The following is an 18,154-nucleotide window of genomic DNA, read 5'->3' as shown; positions in this document are numbered from 1 at the left end:
ATATTTTTAATATAAAAGTGTACTATATATACCTATATTATTATACTTTATCAAAAAGCAAAAAAAACATTTATCCCCTATTCCCCTTCCCCTCTCTCTCTCTTGAGATTTCACTCAACATCATTTAGATAATGTTTTTTTTAAATCACTCAACATCATCTATCCCCTATGTACCGATTTAATAATTCTACATTTTTATTCCATTGGAAAAATTATATTTTTTTTGGAATAATAAAGATTTTTCATTGCAACCATTATAAATTTCATTGGAATAATATAATAATTTTAAAATTTAAAATATTGTTACTAAACAAACATTAATTATAAAAATACCAATAATTATATTAATTATGTGCGAAAAAAATATATTAATTCTGTAATTTTAAAATAATAATCACATAACTAAAAACACAGAATTCCTTTCCTAATTTACAACTAAATATGCATAGATGATTTCCTGTAAATTAAGATTGACATGACAGGTCAGAAAACATTGAATAATCGACCAAACAAAATCCCAATATTCCTTACCTAATTAACAACTAGATATGCACAGATGATTTCCATTAAATTAGCAATTAAATATTTAAGGATAATTTACCATAGGCGATATCCTCGAATAATCAATCAAACAGAAAACGAATATTCATTTCATAACATTCTATCAATTAAGATTTTAATTACGTATTCCTCAAACTTTTAGATGTAAATAACGAATAAGCAGATATGATAATATTCTCCTAACTGAATCCATAGTCTTTCCAAAAAACAAAAAACGAATATTCATTTCTAAACATTTTATCAACCAAGATTTTAATAACGTATTCCTTGGGATATTCTCCTAAATGAATTCATAGTCTTTCATTAAATATAGATATGTCATCTAATCGTCGAAGAAACGCAAATCCTTCTAAACTAACAAGTTCAAATCAGTCAACCGAAAATTCAACTCCTCCAACAGAAACAACAGTACGGGTAAATTTTCTTTAGCTTGTTTCTTTAAAAATTTAAAATAATAATTATACTTGATATAATATGTGACATTGTATTTGCGGAATTTGTAGAACAAAGACAAGTATAAATAGATGTACATTCAGGAAAAAACGTTAATTCAATTGTTCGACGAAACAATTGTGATGAATAATTATACTCTTAAGAATCTTACTGCTATCAGTAGAGAGTATGTGGTAGAAAATTTTAACCAAGCATTCAACATGAATATAACTTATGGATTCTTCAAAAACAAAATTGATGAATTCAAAAAAAGTTACAAGAGGTGGAAGGTTCTTACACATAAAACCGGAATCACGGTTGATCATGATACATCCATGATATATGCATCTGACTCATGGTGGAAGGATCAAGAGTTTGTAAGTATAAATAATCCTTCTACTCATCAAGATATGTTTTAAATTTCGGTATCACAAATCTAAATAATTTAAATTTCTAGGGATGCAAAGTAACAAAGCCACCTCAATTTTGGGATGTGATGCAACGATGTTTCATATTACATGATGTTCAATCACAATCTCAACACTCTGCTCGACAAAGAAGAGAACAGTTGATGAACGAGCATGCAAATGATGAAGAGGATCATGATGATTCAGACAGCGATAGTGGTGACGTTCCACCCCAAATTCCTGTGACGCAAGACGAAGAAGAAGAAGTGTATCATGTTACCATTAATGACGATGACATGAACCAAAATTTTGCTCATAAAGGCCAACAACGAGGGAGGCTAAATTTGCAGTCAACCACCAGACGTGGGAGTAATTCACAAAGATCTGGAGGAAGCTCAAGAGTTTCTACTGGTAATGGTTCAAGAGGAACTCATAGGAGACAATTTTTTGAGACAACAATACAAGACACAATTGTTGGCTATAAAGAATTCCAACGACAAAGCTTTCAACAACTTCGCCCTGGTGGTTTTGACCAAGATGATTACGATGAATTTTAAAAGGCAGAAGCGATATTTATTGATCTTGACCTTCCCATACATACTATATTTTATTGGGCCTGCATTAATGCACTTAAGAAGCTTGTATTTTAGCGTAAATATTTCATTGATAAAGCCTCAAGCACCGACGAGGATAAGCTACAATTGTTGGAAGCGATGACTGGTGTTTCGCGGAACAACCAAGATGTGCCAAAACAGTTAGGTTCAGGCCATTCATTTGGGAGTCCACATTCAAGAGGTCTATCATCCAACATACCATCTTCTGTGGGTAATAATTTAGGAGCGCAAAATTCACCTGGTTTTTGGGGACCTGGTTATCAACAATGGGGAACACCACCAAATGTTTCACAGTGGGGGCACACCGCCAAATGCTCCACATTGGGGCACACCGTCACACATTCACATATATTTAGAATGGAGCACCAGGTTCATGCCACGATACAGCTGTTTTACAAATGGCCCAACAAAGTGATTTTGGATTTCCTTTGCCTCCATTAGAGAAATATTATCTCGTTGATTCTAGATATACAAATAAACAAGGATTTCTCGCTTTTTATAGATCATCACGAAATCGTGTTGTGAGATATCATATGTCTCAATTCTATTATGGTCCCCCTCCTAGGAATAAACATGAATTGTTCAACCAATGTCATGCATATTTACGGTCTATTATCGAGAGAACTTTTGGAGTTTAAAAGAAAAAGTGGAGGATTCTTTCTAATTTTCTAAGATAAAATGTTCACGTTAAAAAAAAAAAGTGGTTATGGCTACAATGGGATCCCGACCCAACCGGTCAACACCATCCCAACCCCATCGGTCATTCTATCCCGATCCCATCGGTCAACACCATTCCGACCCCACCGGTCCACACCATCCCGACCCCACTGGTCTGCATAATCTCGACTCCACTGGTCCACACAATCCTGACCCCATCGGTCCACACAATCCTGACCCTACTGGTCAAACAAAGTCCTGACCTCACTGGTCAACACTAAACCTCGGGATTGAACCACCATCAACCCCGTCATCCATATCCTAACATTATGCTTATTCACACGTCCGAGACTTTATTTGCTCCCAACTCATCCACTCTCAGATCAAAACCTTTGAGCCATACCGATCTCACTCTCAGACCACTGTCCTCGAGTCATCCCATCTCACTCTTGGGTCATCACCCTCAAGATCTCGATACCAGGGGAACCACCATCCCCTCAGGAGAACCATCATCTCCCAGGAGAACCACCATCTCCTCTGCCGCTCTCAGGGCCCACCACCCCTCAAGCATCGGTATACAGGGGAACCACCATCCCCTCAGGAGAACCACCATCTCCTTATTAGTTGTTCAGAATCCGCCGTCCCTAGAGCAAACAAGTCTTGACGTCTCTAAGCACTTTCCAACAAGAATTACCTCTCGTGGTCTGCGTAAAACATCGCAATGTCATACTAACCACCATATTCCATCCCGGAAACTCAACTCCACCTTGGCCACTTCTAGGCCACACTCCAAACATTCCAACCACTTTGGATGTTCACACGCACCCTTTCCAAAAATAGACAAGTTCTAACTATTCATAAAACTTTCTATTTTTAGAAACTTTCTACTTATGGAAACTTTCCATTTATAGAAATCCCGAGTTACTTTCCTAGACAAATCTATTTCCATTATAGAGACTGTCATAGAACTATATACGCTCTGATACCAAATTGAAATGACCACACCCGGATTCCCAATCCTCACATAGGATCCACGGGAAACGTTCTCACCGGAATCCCATAGTTCCTACAAGATGATCGGCGTAAAAATCGCTCCTTACAAAAACTCCCATAAATACACCAAAAACCACCTCATCTTATTACTGAGTCGCACAACCAACCACCCTAGCGACCGAGTAACAAGAGAGGTGGGCTGGAATATTTGATTTCGTCCAGCCACGGACAACACTTCCCCATGAATACTTCAATTCACTATATTCGACACCTCCACCTGGCATCACCTCCGTAAAACTTCCTCATCCAAACATAACTCTCCTACGATCCAAACACATAACAAAAAAATGTTAGTGTCGACCGACACCACCTTGGTGTCGCTCGACACTCCAACATAGCCACTACACAACCAAGGGAAACGTCCATATTAACTTTGGATTAAAACAAAAACTAACCGTTCGTTCCAAAAATCCACCGTTGGATATGAATCCTATAGCACGACAAAGCTCTCCACCAAATTTCACCCAAATCGGACTCTGTTTCATCTTTCAAATGTTGCCCTGAAGTGTCCATTATGAACCAGATTGTGCAGTCGTCTGCAGCTGATAGTGTCGACCGACAACACCATGCGTGAAACCACAACATAGCCGTCTCCCTCGGCCCCTCTTGGCCCCAAAACTCTAAACCTTCACAACTATTGATTCCTTAATCAATTAAGCACATAAACTACACCTTTATAGACACCATTGCTATAGAAAACAACCCATGGATTCTCTCAATCCATCTTACCTAACACAAATCCATATTAACCATCTCAATCCTATAGTTGAGCACCATAACATCTACTTACCTTGGATTAGGCCGAATCTGAGTAAGGAACAACACTACACCACCAATGGTGCTTCCCTTCCCTCCTCCACGTCTCCACAACACATCTCAGTCTATTTCCTAATCCTGTCCAACCCCAAACCATCTCCTTTGTCCCTCCTTCCAAGAGAGATAACCACAACTCTCTCTTCTCCTTCAAGGGCAGGAAACGGCAGGGAGAGGTACCCCCCAACACGTAGCAGGCGTTCTTCTTTTTATTGGAAACTTTAAGGTTTTTCCAAATTTACTAAACCGCACAAAATCGGAGAACGAACCAAACCAACAACCTTTAAACAATATGGTGTCGATCGACACACCCTTGGTGTCGGTCGACACCAACCTCCAAAAACCAAACCAAGTTCACGAGCGTTACAAATCTCAAGCTTAGATAAGCTATAGTCATGCACTCACCTTTGCCAAGAAGATTCTGAACCCTAAACAAGAAGATCTACACTCCCAGGAAGCTCCTACAACGATCCCAAGTATAGATCTCTACAGGAACAATCTCAAATATCCAAAAACTCTCAAGAACACTCACAAACCTTTTTCTCTCTTTCTTTTTCTGCAGAAACGACCAAACTCGACCACACCCTCGAGTTTCTGCTTTTATAAGCGATTCCAGGGTTTTTCTAACTCTAAAACGCAACGTTTAACTTAAACTTGTCCGCGAGAACCAACCTTGCATCGACCGATGCATCTCCTAAACCGAGATTCCGGTTCGCGGATGTTACAAAGGTGGTCCATGTGTATAATTTGCTTTCAAATACGCAGATTTTTTTTTGTTGAAAAAAACGCCAAAAGTTAATGAGTTTGTTGATTGGTGACCCACATGCAATTTTTTTTGTCAATACCGCTTTTCTCGATGTCACCACTCACGCCCTAAAGTCACCAATCAAGACATTTAAAACAAATTTGCGTTTTTCAAAAAAACAAATCGCAGATTTTGGGGCACAATTAACACAAGACCGCGTTTCTATACTAGAAAAGTCTGATATACAGCGGTCCAATAGAAATCCGCGGTCAACAGTTATTTTTTATTTTTATTTTTATTTGAATATTTTAAAAAAACGCAACTCCAAAACTGCTTTTTAATGGTTACTATTCATGGCCTATATTTGTGGGACAAGTGCGGTTATTACAAAATAAGCGGAACAAAATAATGTTTGATTGGTGAAAAAAATAATAGCGGTTTTAGAGTAAGCGGTACAAATATTATAATTAATATAATTGTAAACTATTATTTGTTTTGTGTTAATGAAAAAGTATTTTAATACATATATAATGTATAAACCTTAGATAGCAAAACTATTATAAAGTAAAACATAGATTTTTGACATACATATTGCTTATCAATTAAATATTTCAATCATAAAAGTACAACACAAGGTAAAAAATAAAAACAAATATACAACGAACCCGAATGATAAAATTTATGTAAAACTCATTTTGAAAGCAATGATATAAACACATTTTATATGTTACAAAAAGATATATCTTATATATATATATATATCTATATATTTTATCTCTTAGAATAACATTTCTATTAATAAATTAGTAACAGTTTTGTAAATATTATTTAAAGATAAAAATATATATTATTATGTTGGCTTTGTACACAAAATTTTATTATAATAAAATATTATATGCGCTAATAATATTTATCTTATACAGTATATCTATACCTATATATATATATATATTTGGCCAAACATACAATATATCTATATAAGATATATTCTCTTGTACATGTGATTTCTGGAGAAATATAGGTGTAACCTATATTGTAACATCCGCGAACCGGAATCCCGGTTTATGTGTTTTTCTTTGCAGGATCTATGTGTTTTTCCTTAGAATAAGTTATGAACCTGGCTATATAATGCCTTGAGTTGTAGTTCTTATTTTTCACATTTGGATTAATAAAATTGCTTGTTTGTGTTTCACAAAAAAAACCTTTGCTCTCTAATTCGTGAGTGTGTCCGAATTCTTGAGTGTTCTAAGAAGTATCAATAGACTTTCACATCTATTGTGGTTCTTGTCAATCCACCATTCATCTCCACCTTATCCGGATTAATTAGCGAGGTCCTTAGACCAGCTAACAACTCATCCTTGTTTTGATTCAAGATCATTTTGTAGTCAAACCTCATATCATTTTGGTATTAAAGCTTTAAAATAACTATTATCCACTAGCTAATAACTGGGTTTTATAAAACCGTTGGATATATGTTAGATGAGATTTTAAAATGATTTCTTTATTGAAAACAGCAAACTATTTAAAATTTTGTTGAATGGTGAACATAAAGTGGTTTTCATTTTATTCTTCTCAAATCTGCTCTGGGTATGTCTCCAATCAGACTTTTAAGTCAAAAAAATAATAAATTATATTTTTATAATTTCATATATGATGCAATACTAATTGTTGCGTTTGAGCTTCTTCCATACATTTTTGTAATACTTTGTAGTGTTTTTTATTAAGATGAAGTATGCTTGTAGGTGCCGCTTTTTGATCTGCGAGAGTAGACCTAAGATCCGACTTTTATGAACAGTTTTTGACATAGCTGAATACTAATGATTGAGAGTTTTTAAATCCAATATAAAGAGTGACATTAATGAACTGAATAATGTGAATATTAAGCTTAAGCACGACATGGTACAATTATATACATCATCATTACATTATCTCACCAACGTTATATTTAAATGATAGTAACAATCAGTTGGCCCACTTTAGGAATATGTTCACAGACAGTCCGTACTATTATTATTTGATAATTTTCTTGCACGTCGTTGCTCTGCTGACTGATTAATCTTTTTTCCAATGAGCTAATTACAAAAATGAAATGATGTAAGTTTTTTTTATTTAAAATATTAAAATATTTTGATCCGCGGAAAAATATACACTATGCGGATTTACATATATTAGTTTATACTGCAAAACGTTTATCCAAAGCAACTGAAAATTAAACATACAAACATTTTTATCGGTGCGGGATTTAGCACCCCCAACATACCGATCTAAACCAGAAAGATAATTCAATTATTTAACCGAATTCCCGGTTAAGATCCAATTGAATGTTTACTTGAGGTCTGCTCGGAAGAAGGAGGCCCAGTGGCCGACTTGAAGAGAAGAAGCAACTTTCCTTATTTTAGTTCGAGTTATAAGGAAAGCTAATATATTCTGTAATCTAGAAAAGAGTATAAATAAGGGGAGACTCCTTCATTGTAATCATCCAACATTCAATACAATAATTCAGCTTTTTCATTGTTCTTAGCGAAACCCTAATTTGAGTTCTAAGAGATCTAAACCTTTTTCCGATTTCAAGCTCAGATCGAGTTCCGTGAGAGATTGCTTCCTTGAATTTGTTTCCCCCATCAAACAAATTCATTGTGGAAACCTAGTTTCTACAATTGGCGCCGTCTGTGGGGACGCAAAATCGTCTTTACAAGCTAGTCTCTCAAAAGCAGCTCGAACAAAAAAGTCTCTCTCAAATCATGCGACAATGTCCCCAATTTCTAACGGGGAAGTCATCGGCGCAAACCGCACCTCTTCAAGTGTATCCGACATCGCCGGCCTTGCACCTTCTCAGGGTGACACCGAAGCACGAGGTGACACTCTAACCGCGCAAGCCACGACCGTTTACGTTCGTCGTAACAGTACCACGTTGGTCAACCTGACCGATAGCCACCCCGAACTCCTGGTTGGGGCCAGATCCAAAAGGAAACCCAATCAGGTAACAGGGCAAACTCACGAACAACCGGTCAACCTCGAAGTGGAGCGTTCGGACGAGCAACCCCTAAATGGGGAAACGATGCACACCACGGAGCAGCAACCTGGGGCCCAAACTGGGGATCTTCCGGACCGCACTACGACGATGGTACAAAACCCGCAGGTCATCTCTATGGAAGATTTCAAGATCTTGTTCGGCACCATGACAAAGGAGATCTACCAGATGATCTCCGACACCAACCGCAAAGTTGATACTGTCGTAACCCAAACGACCCCGTTACCACTATCCACAGGGCAGTCACCTATACTCGGAGCAGGGCCTTCTGGTTTGACACGCCGTCTCGATTTCTCAGACATACCGATAATCGACCAACCAGAACAGAGGACTATTCCCCAGGCAACATCGAGCATTCGGCCGTCGAACCTGAACTCACGGGTCTGTGAAACTCCGGTTATCCAGATCACCCTTTCGACGAACACGGGATCTTGCCTCCAGATCGAGGAAATCCAGTCGCAGATTCGCGGCATGAATTCGCTCCTCCACCGGGCTATCAACACAACCCCCGAGATTGATAGGATTTTCGAAGTCACTCGACGAACTCCTTTCACTCAGCGGATCCTCCAAGCTGCTATACCAAATGTCAAGCTGAAGCTCCCAACCTACCTCGGAGATAAGGATCCAGTCCTTTTAATGACATCTTTCATGGCGACTATCGCCAATGCGCGATTTACCGACGAACAAAGGGATATTGGGTACTGCCAGCTATTCGTCGATAGTCTCTTCGGTCTCGTCTTAATTTGGTTCACAAGGCTTGAGTCGAACTCAATTGACAACTTCACCTAGTTGTCAACAGCTTTTCTCAAGCATTACCAAATTTTCATCGAGCGAGGTGTGACGAGTTCGGATCTCAGAGAGATGGACCAAGAACCCGGTGAGCCCATTGGCAGTTTTCTGGGCAGGTTTAAAGAGAAACTGGCAAACGTCTCTGTCCCGAAAGACTCTGCGATCGCCGCTTTCAGGAAAGGTCTATTTCCCGGTTCACCCTTGCGGAAAGACCTCAACATCCGAGATCCCAAAGACCTCGATGACGCGCTACATCGACCCTCCCGGTTTGCACTCATGGAGGATGAGGACGCCGGATTGGCCGCAAAAACGACCTCAACACCGTCGCATCTCCCAAAGGCTAAAAATCGGGACGAATATCATGAGCCCCGAAAACACCACGATCCTCCGGAACGAAAGAAGGGCATTGTCCACGCGGTCTCCGAGGTAGATGGTCAAAACAAACCAACGTCCGACCGAAGGATTTATACTGCGACTTCCACATGATAGCCGGCTATTCCACACACGAGTGCGTCCACCTAAAGAACTATCTATATGGAAAATACCTTTCTGGCGAGGTCGAAGCCGTCTTTCAGCCCAAGAGCTTCCGCGGAGGCAGAGTTCACCGCGGAGGATGGCGAGGTGGTCGATCTAATGGTGGCCGCGGTGCAGGAGGTGGCGGACGAGGTTACGTGAAATACGGCCTGGCTAACGACATTCAACAGCCGGCAAACCAAGTTCTCGCAAATCACCAAGAGGAGATGCCCCAACAGGACGAGTTACCTGGTCCTCCCAAGCGACAGAGGGGGCAGAATCCCGAGCGCGACAACTCCCCTCTCCGAGGTTGAATAACTATGAAACTTGGCCCGTGAGAGGATTGTGCTGATTCCATTTGAGCATTAAAGAAGAGGGCACGTCAAGTTTGCAGCCTTCAGGCGGCCTCGAACGAACCTCCGCTTTGCGCGGGTCCCATATCATTCACACTGGAAGACGCCAAAGGAATTCAACACCCCCATTCTGATCCCCAGGTCATCGAAGTAGCAATGGGCGAATTCGACGTCAAAAGAGTCCTGGTCGATACATGGGAGCACCGTCAACGTGTTGTTCTGGCGGACGCTAGAAAAAATGGGCGTCCCACCAGCGCAGGTGAAGCCTGAGACTCGAACTGTGTGCTGGCAGGTGGTCATCGATGCGCCCCCAACTTATAACGACATTCTAGGAGCACCATGGATATACTTGATGCAAGTCGTACCGTCAACTTACCACCACAGGGATCTGCACGCTCTACGGTGATCAGAGGATGGCCCGATCTTGTTCTGTAATCGAAAAGAAACAAAGGAAAACAGAGGACGCATAGCAATTACAGAGCAAGGACCATCTCACTGGTCCCCATAAGCCAGAGCGACACCTGCTCAAGTCTCCGGAGTGTCGGATCATCCAGGCGAACATTGACCTTTCGGATCCCTCACGAACTGTTGGCATCAGAGCCAAACTCGAGGACCATATAAAGATAAAGCTCATCGCCTTCCTGCAATCTCGGTCTTCCACATTCGCTTGGTCGACGAAGGACATGGTCGGGATTAGCCCCGAAGTCATCTGCCACAAGCTCAACGTCGACCCCACGTTCAAACCAATCAGACAAAAACGCAGGCGTTTGGGTCCAGATCAGGCAAAAGCAGTCCAAGACGAAGTCGAGCGACTAATCAAAGCAGACCAAATTATGGAGGTCCAGTACCCCGATTGGTTGGCTAACCCAGTCGTGGTCAAAAAGAAAAAACGCAAGTGGAGAGTCTGTGTGGACTTCACCGACCTCAACAAGGCGTGTCCAAAGGATAGCTTCCCTTTGCCGCACATAGACCATCTCGTCGAGGCCACAGCTGGGAACCAATTGCTCTCTTTCATGGACGCCTTTTCGGGATACAATCAGATCGCCATGAGTTTGACGGATCGCGAAAAAATGGCATTCATCACAGACAGGGGAACCTACTGTTACAAAGTCATGCCGTTTGGACTAAAGAACACCGGGACAACCTACCAACGATTGGTAAACATTATGTTCGCCGACCTGCTTAGACGCACAACGGAGGTCTACATCGACGATATGTTGGTCAAATCTTTGATCGCGGAGCAACACATTCAACACCTCGGCGAATGCTTTGACATCTTGGACCAATTCCAGATGAAGCTGAATCCGACGAAGTACACATTTGGAGTCACATCAGGCGAATTCCTAGGATACATCGTTACCGAACGAGGAATAGAGGCAAATTCCAAACAGATTGAGGCCATCCTTGGACTGTCGTCCCCAACTAATAAATGGGAGGTGCAACGCCTGACCGGCCGGATTCCCGCTCTGAATCGCTTCATTGCCCGATCAACGGATAAATGCCTTACGGTCTATCAACTCCTCCGAGGAAACAAGGATTTTCATTGGGACGAAGGCTGCGAGATCGCCGTTCGGCAGTTGAAGGAGTAACTGACCAGTCATCTAGTGCTAGTCAAACCTGAGGATGGCGAAACGTTATACTTCTACGTCTCGATTTCCATTTTGGCCGTCAGCGGCGTATTGGTCCGAGACGACCGCGGCGACCAAAGACCAATCTTCTACACTAGCAAAGCCCTCAACGATGCGGAGTCACGGTATCCTACGCTGGAAAAATTGGCCCTCGCTGTAATCGTCGCCGCACGAAAACTTCAGCCCTATTTCAAGTCACATTCCGTCGTCGTGTTTACCGATCAGCCACTCCGAACTATCCTCCATAGCCCCCTACAATCTAGACGTATGACGAAGTGTGCGGTCGAATTGAGCGAATTCGATATCGAATACCGCTCTCATCCAAACTTGAAGTCACAAGTCCAGGCTGATTTCATCACTCAACTATCTCCTGAACTCGGAAACCCTACCGCCAAGGAGGAACACTGGACAATGTTTGTCGATGGTTCATCGTCTCATCAGGGGTTCGGCGTGGGACTCATTCTCCGATCACCCACCGGCGAAGTACTTGAGCAAGCACTAAAGCTCAATTTCAAGGCGTCAAACAACGAAACGGAGTATGAAGCCGTTCTTGTGGGACTTCGGTTAGCACGAGGACTCGAAGTAACGCACCTGCAAGTCTTTAGCAACTCCCAACTAGTTGTCAGCCAGTTTAGTGGCGAGTTCGACGCCAAGAACGAGCGAATGGGAGCATATCGTCAGTTGGTCCGAACATTATCTAGGGAATTCGCTTCTTTTTCTCTGACAAAGGTCTCGTGAAGCGAGAACGCATCAGCAGACGCTCTTGCGGCCTTGGCGAACTGCTCGGATCCGGAACGGCGGCGCACCATTCCGGTCAAACGCATCGAAGCACCCATCATCGACCTAGCCAGCCTAATCTCCGTCATCAACGACGATTCGGTCCCGATGGAAGTCGACGAGCCCATAGAAGACCTCACGGATGTCACGAAACCACCCGACGATTGGCAAATTGAGATTAAGCTCTATATCTCTGACGGAATCGTTCCGCCGGATCACTGGGCAGCCCGGCGATTAAAAGCCCGAAGCGCTAAATATATCCTCTTTGATGGGGAACTATTTCGCTGCAGTTTGTCCGGGGTACTCCTTACCTGCATTAGTCGCGAGGAGGCTGAACGAATCATGATGGAAGTACACGAAGGTGAAGGTGGCAACCACTCTGGCGGATGCGCACTTGCTTTAAAAATCAAGAAGGACGGTCATTACTAGCCAACCATGATTGCTGACTGTGAAGCCTTCTCGGCAAAGTGCGAGGCTTGCCAGCATCACGGGCCGATGCGACACGTCCCGATCGAACTGCTGAATACCGATACAGCTCCGTATCCTTTCATGCGATGGGTCATGGACCTTGTAGGACCTCTGCCGCCGTCGAGGTCCAAGAATGTCATCCTTGTACTAACCGATTACTTCACCAAATGGGTATAAGCGGAGTCTTTCACTAAAATAAAATCTTTGGACGTAACCAATTTCATATGGAAAAACGTTATATGCCGTCACAGACTCCCTTACGAGATCATCACCGATAACGGCATGCAGTTCACTTTGCTCATCATCAGACGTTTCTTGAGCAAGTGGCAAATTCGTCTGAGTACCTCGACCGCTCGATATCCTCAAGGGAATGGTCAAGCCGATGCTACAAATAAATCGATCGTCGATCGACTGAAGAAACGACACGGGCGAAAAAAGGGAGTGTGGTCAGACCATCTCGATGGCGTATTATGGTCCTACCACACAACCCCGCGGCGGTCCACGGGGCAATCCAACTTTTCTCTGGCCTATGGGAATGAGGCACTCGCTCCAGCAGAAGCAGGTGTCCCAACACTTCGCCGCACCATGATGGTCGATAAACCTGACCTTAACAATGATATGGTGATCGATCACATCGACTTTGCTGAAGAATTGCGCGACCACGCTCTAGTCCGGATTCAACACTACGAAGACGCAGCAATTCGGTACTACAATAAGACTGTTCGTCAGCAGCGTTTCAACGAGGGCTATTTGGTCCTACGAGAAGTTTTTGAAATTACCAGAGAAGTCAAGGCCGGTAAACTCGGTGCTCAATGGGAGGGGCCATACCTTGCATCATAACGCATTAATTTTCATACATAGGGATAAGCCGAACCCAGAGTATTTATTTCTCACCCGATCTTTCTCTTATAGGGATAAGCCGAACCCAGAGTATTTATTTTGCACCCGCCTTTAGTTTGGACAGAATGGTTAGCCGAATCCAAAGAATAATTTTGCAGTCCGACTTCCGAACTAAAGCAAAGGAGACAAGCCGAGCCCAGCATCTCGCCCTCCGAACAAACATATTCTGTTAGGGGTAAGTGTCCCACCATCCGAACCCATCTCTTCGGCGTCCAGAGGGATTGCTTTCACAAGTTGTGTAAATGTAAAAATTACTTTATATAAGCCGAAGACGTCCTGCTTTTTGTACATTTTCCGAATAGAGTGAAAACTTTATTTATTGCAAACACAACTTATCTTAATTCGACAAAACTTCATAACATAATACTAAGATTAAATGGTTCAGATCGCTAAATACGAGTACATCAATTATCCGGAACATAGGGCAGTTCCGGCTGCGATCTTTCGGGTATCCGCCTTAAGACGTTTTGGCATGGGCAATATCAGCTGAAGTCATGTTTTCTCCCACTCTTCGGGACGGGATTCCAGCGCCCTGATCTTCTGTTCGGCCTCGTTAAGACGACCGATGGCTCTTTTTCTCTTCGCTTTCAAAGTGGCGACCTCGGCTTCCAGTACAGCTAGACGATCGTCGATCTCGTTCTTCTTCAAGCGGTGATAGTAAAGTTTATGGCACTGCTCTCGATGCACGGATTCGACCTACGTGCCAAAAAAAAAGAGCGAGGTTATAACTGACACTAGGTAGGACATATTACAAATTTAGTTCGAGAATGATACATGGTGGACAAAGGCATGAGCCGCAACAGCCTCTACATTATTAGCACGTTTATTCATGTAGAACGGTTTGACTTCGCCGAGCAATAGCATTCATTGCAATACTCGATCAAGCACGATGGCATAGCCGCCACACTATCAAGTCCGTTCTCGATCTAGAATAGGTTGTTTCGCGTTACTTCTGCTGCAGCAAGTTGGCTGCGATATTCAGCATGACGTTCTTCAACGTGAAAAAGGAAAGTCTCCAGTTCCGCTCTCGGTTCCGGAATGACACGGAACAGTAGCATCCATGGAACTCGGATGTGCGGGTAATACTACATCCCCCTCTTGATAGCCTCTGAATTCGAGAATGTCGGGAAATCATTCCCAAATTCAACCAGGGGATCAAAAATGCCGACAGAGCTTGGCATTCTTTATGAATTTTACTTCGCTTTAAGTTTATGTTTTTAAGGAATGCCAAGCCGGAATATTTATATTGATCCCCGAGGATGGATTTCCAATTCTGGAATTAGGCAGGTTAACTATTCTTTTCATCGAAATTTCCCTTTCGCATAAAGGAAATATTTCGTTGAAATATCAAAAGGAAACTTGCTAAAAACAAAAATAAAAGGGAAAATTGCTAAATCCGACCACAAAACGGGCAATATTATCACAAGGGTTTTCAAGACCCAGATTCAAACGAGTTCATCATTAAAAGAAAATGTAGGATAAACGGCTAGGCATCCAGACCGTCAGACAGATCGGCTTGAAAAACAGCGGCGTTAGATCCATGTTGATGCCTCACGGAGTCTGGTGCTGTAGTCCCAGGATGGAGTATGCCGAAGCCGAGCTGATCTGGAGACATGACGAGGTAGCTCTCTCCTAGTTCGATGATATCCAGCGCGTTGACGATCTCCTGGGCCTGTGCCTTCTTCTCGTTGATCTCCACGATTTGTTCTTCGGGAATAGCTGTCCCTTTCCCAATCAGATATTGCACCATCTCCTGAATTCCAACAGCTTGATTAAGCATATCCACCTTGGGGCGAACTACCGTATCTTGCTCAACAAGATAGGCTCTTACTTTATCCAGTCGAGTTTGAGCCTTCTTTGCCGTTCGTTCTACTTTCTCCAGATGATCCCGGTGGAGTTTGTTGACTTCAGAGTCCAACTTAACCTTCAGTTCATCACACTCCTGTTGCAACTTAACCTTCAGTTTGCCAATCTTCAGTTTGGACTGAGCAATGATTTCATCTTTCTCGACGATAATAGCCTCCAGCTCCTTGATCTTGTCGTCTTTGGCCCTACTAGCCGTCCGGTCTGTTTGAAGCATTCCTTTATTTTATCGAACTTGAATCCAGAAGACGATAGTGTTTTTACTCGCATATCTTACGGTTGAGTCAGCACACTGATTTTAGCAGCGGTCTGTTAATGCGTTAAAAAAAATGCGTTAGATCGCCCATACGAAATCTGAACAAGTTAAGGGAAAGTAGTAATACGAACCATAAGGTGGGACTTAGCGATGTCGAGGCGTCCTCTGCCGAATGCTTGCGATTGACCATGGGCTGCAGTTCAGGAACGGAGTCATCTCCGATCTGCTTTCCTTTATCTTGCTTCTTCTTTTTCTTTTTCCTTCTCTCCCCGTTTTTCGAGTGGGAGGACATTCTCTTCGGCGATCGAAGGGTCGGCCTCTTCTAAAATCAAAGGAGGGTTACCTGTTTCCACGGTATCCTCAAGGTCGACTATGTTGACGTTTTCATCATCACCCTGAATAGGGTCGACGTCAGATCGGACTTCAGTGTGAGAGTTCGGATGCACAATTTGAAGGCAGCTGGCCTCGATAACACATGATCCGACAGGTTCCGAGGTTTGCCCCAGCGAACTCGCGAAACTCGGGAATGATGTCCTAGCTTTGTCCATCGCTCTTTCGACACGAATGCGAGTAATCAATTCCCACCGCTGATTATTACCAGATAGTAGTGCGTCCTTGACGGATTGATAGCCGCGAGCTAGACGTGTCAGACAGAGTGGAAGATCTGAAAACAAAGGACGGGAAGTTAAAGCAAGTTATAAATGCCACGGTCAATCAAAGCAAACAGGAAATTAAAAATCTAGCAGGATTTCCATTCCACACTCTCCGATGGAAGCCCAGCGGGTTCTTGAATGAGTATTGGTCGACGCAAACATAGAAATAGCGGGCAGCCCACTTTTTGAAATTGCTAACTTTTTTGCCAGGGAGAAAGTTATGATTCGGCTTCATGTTCACCTCCCAGTTCTCCTTACTCTTTGATATTTTAAAACTCGATAGATGTTCGAAGCATTGGACTCCGATCTCGACTCCTACTTCGATCGCTATAGTAAGAGCAGCGACGAAATTACAGATACTGCATGGGGCGAGCTGGCAGATCGGTATCCTGCGTCTTTGGGCGTACAGCGTTAATAGAGCTGGAATTGGAAACCAAAGGCGACATTCTGAAAAATAATCTTCGTACAAGCAGACGTACCCTTCTGGAGGATTCCAGGGGCGATGATCATCTCGTGGGATTAGGATTGTAACGCCACTGTTCCCTAGTCCGCATTAGGATCATCTTCGTTGACCGACCTGATCGAACTCAGAGTCTTTTCACCTCCGATTCGCCCTTTATGGTCCAACGATGGTGGGATGTCTTCAATCAAGATCCCCAAGGGAATAAATCGATCTTCTTCTAGGCGCATATCGACATTGGGAGGTTCATCATTCCCATCTTCGTGGCGATCTATAGGTTGAGCTTGTGAGGAAGAAGCCCCAGCCGAACATCGAACTAGGGGAAGTTGAGCTTCAGAGCCCGATCTGGGAAATCCTCCGATCTGTGTAACACGCTTTAGGTTAGGTGCTTCGCGTCTGGAATTGCATCGAAATAGTTGACCACTTTCGGTTTCGGGCGAGGAGGCGAGATCCGAAGTGCTCGCCATAACAGATGATCGGAGAGTGCGGAGGAAAGTCGGGAATTGCAATAATAAAATAAGCAAAGAGGAGAGAGAACAGAGCAGAATACCTTTGCGTTGCTGGCGGAAAATGGGAAATGACGAAGCGGAGCTGCGTATTTATAGAGTTGAATGGGCGGCAACCCTACGAAAAGTCATCATAACCTATATGACCTTTCAGCTTCCGACCTAGCAGATGTGACATATGTGACACGTGTTACCATGACGATGTGTGGCGAAGCGATGCAAAAATCCGGATTATGTAATTAAAATTCTTTATGGTTTAGATCAGATATTTTATTTCCTATAGTTCTAACATTCGAATTTAATCCCGAATATTCAGAACTGGGGGGGGGGGAATAATTGTTGGTGCGGGATTTAGCACCTCCAACATACCGATCTAAACCAGAAAGATAATTCAATTATGATATGTCTATATTTTGTCTCTCCTTAGCCTATTTTTATCATGCATTTAGCTAGGATAACTCATTGGTTTGCATCGTTTTCTAGTTTTTTCTATACACTTTGCACGTCTAGGTAGCTCTTGCATCATCCTTGCATACATTGTGCATTTTGGAGTATTTCAGGTATTTAGGAAACGTTGGAAGCTATTCTCGTCCGAGCCATGGTCACCATCTTCATTCTCGTCCGAGCCATGGTCACCATCTTCATTCTCGTCCGAGCCATGGTCACCATCTTCGT

General features: G+C 42.8%; 2 protein-coding genes across 2 annotated transcripts; both read left to right on the top strand.

Annotated features, from left to right (window-relative positions):
- On the top strand, positions 1,137-2,455 carry LOC104728253. The gene is made up of 4 exons (XM_010447263.1): positions 1,137-1,187; positions 1,284-1,370; positions 1,451-1,922; positions 2,073-2,455. Exons 1-4 carry the CDS (start codon positions 1,137-1,139, stop codon positions 2,453-2,455), a joined length of 993 nt encoding a protein of 330 aa, XP_010445565.1.
- On the top strand, positions 10,207-12,802 carry LOC109127325. Its single transcript, XM_019231924.1, has 4 exons — positions 10,207-10,370; positions 10,567-11,553; positions 11,641-12,276; positions 12,337-12,802. Exons 1-4 carry the CDS (start codon positions 10,207-10,209, stop codon positions 12,800-12,802), a joined length of 2,253 nt encoding a protein of 750 aa, XP_019087469.1.

This window comes from Camelina sativa, chromosome 11, assembly GCF_000633955.1.
Source record: "Camelina sativa cultivar DH55 chromosome 11, Cs, whole genome shotgun sequence".
NCBI classification, from domain to species: Eukaryota; Viridiplantae; Streptophyta; class Magnoliopsida; order Brassicales; family Brassicaceae; genus Camelina; species Camelina sativa.
The sequence above is the reverse complement of the archived record's forward strand: the minus strand, read 5'-3'. Positions and strand labels throughout refer to the sequence as shown.

Excerpts from the sequence above, each read along its gene's own strand:
- LOC104728253 (XM_010447263.1), top strand. The coding sequence starts at position 1,137 with ATGAATAATTATACTCTTAAGAATCTTACTGCTATCAGTAGAGAGTAT. Across the intron at positions 1,371-1,450 it reads GGTGGAAGGATCAAGAGTTT|GGATGCAAAGTAACAAAGCC; the intron begins GTAAGTATAAAT and ends TTAAATTTCTAG. Across the intron at positions 1,923-2,072 it reads CTTTCAACAACTTCGCCCTG|CCTCAAGCACCGACGAGGAT; the intron begins GTGGTTTTGACC and ends TCATTGATAAAG.
- LOC109127325 (XM_019231924.1), top strand. The coding sequence starts at position 10,207 with ATGGGCGTCCCACCAGCGCAGGTGAAGCCTGAGACTCGAACTGTGTGC. Across the intron at positions 11,554-11,640 it reads GCCGTTCGGCAGTTGAAGGA|CGGCGTATTGGTCCGAGACG; the intron begins GTAACTGACCAG and ends TTTGGCCGTCAG. Across the intron at positions 12,277-12,336 it reads CGAATGGGAGCATATCGTCA|CGAGAACGCATCAGCAGACG; the intron begins GTTGGTCCGAAC and ends GGTCTCGTGAAG.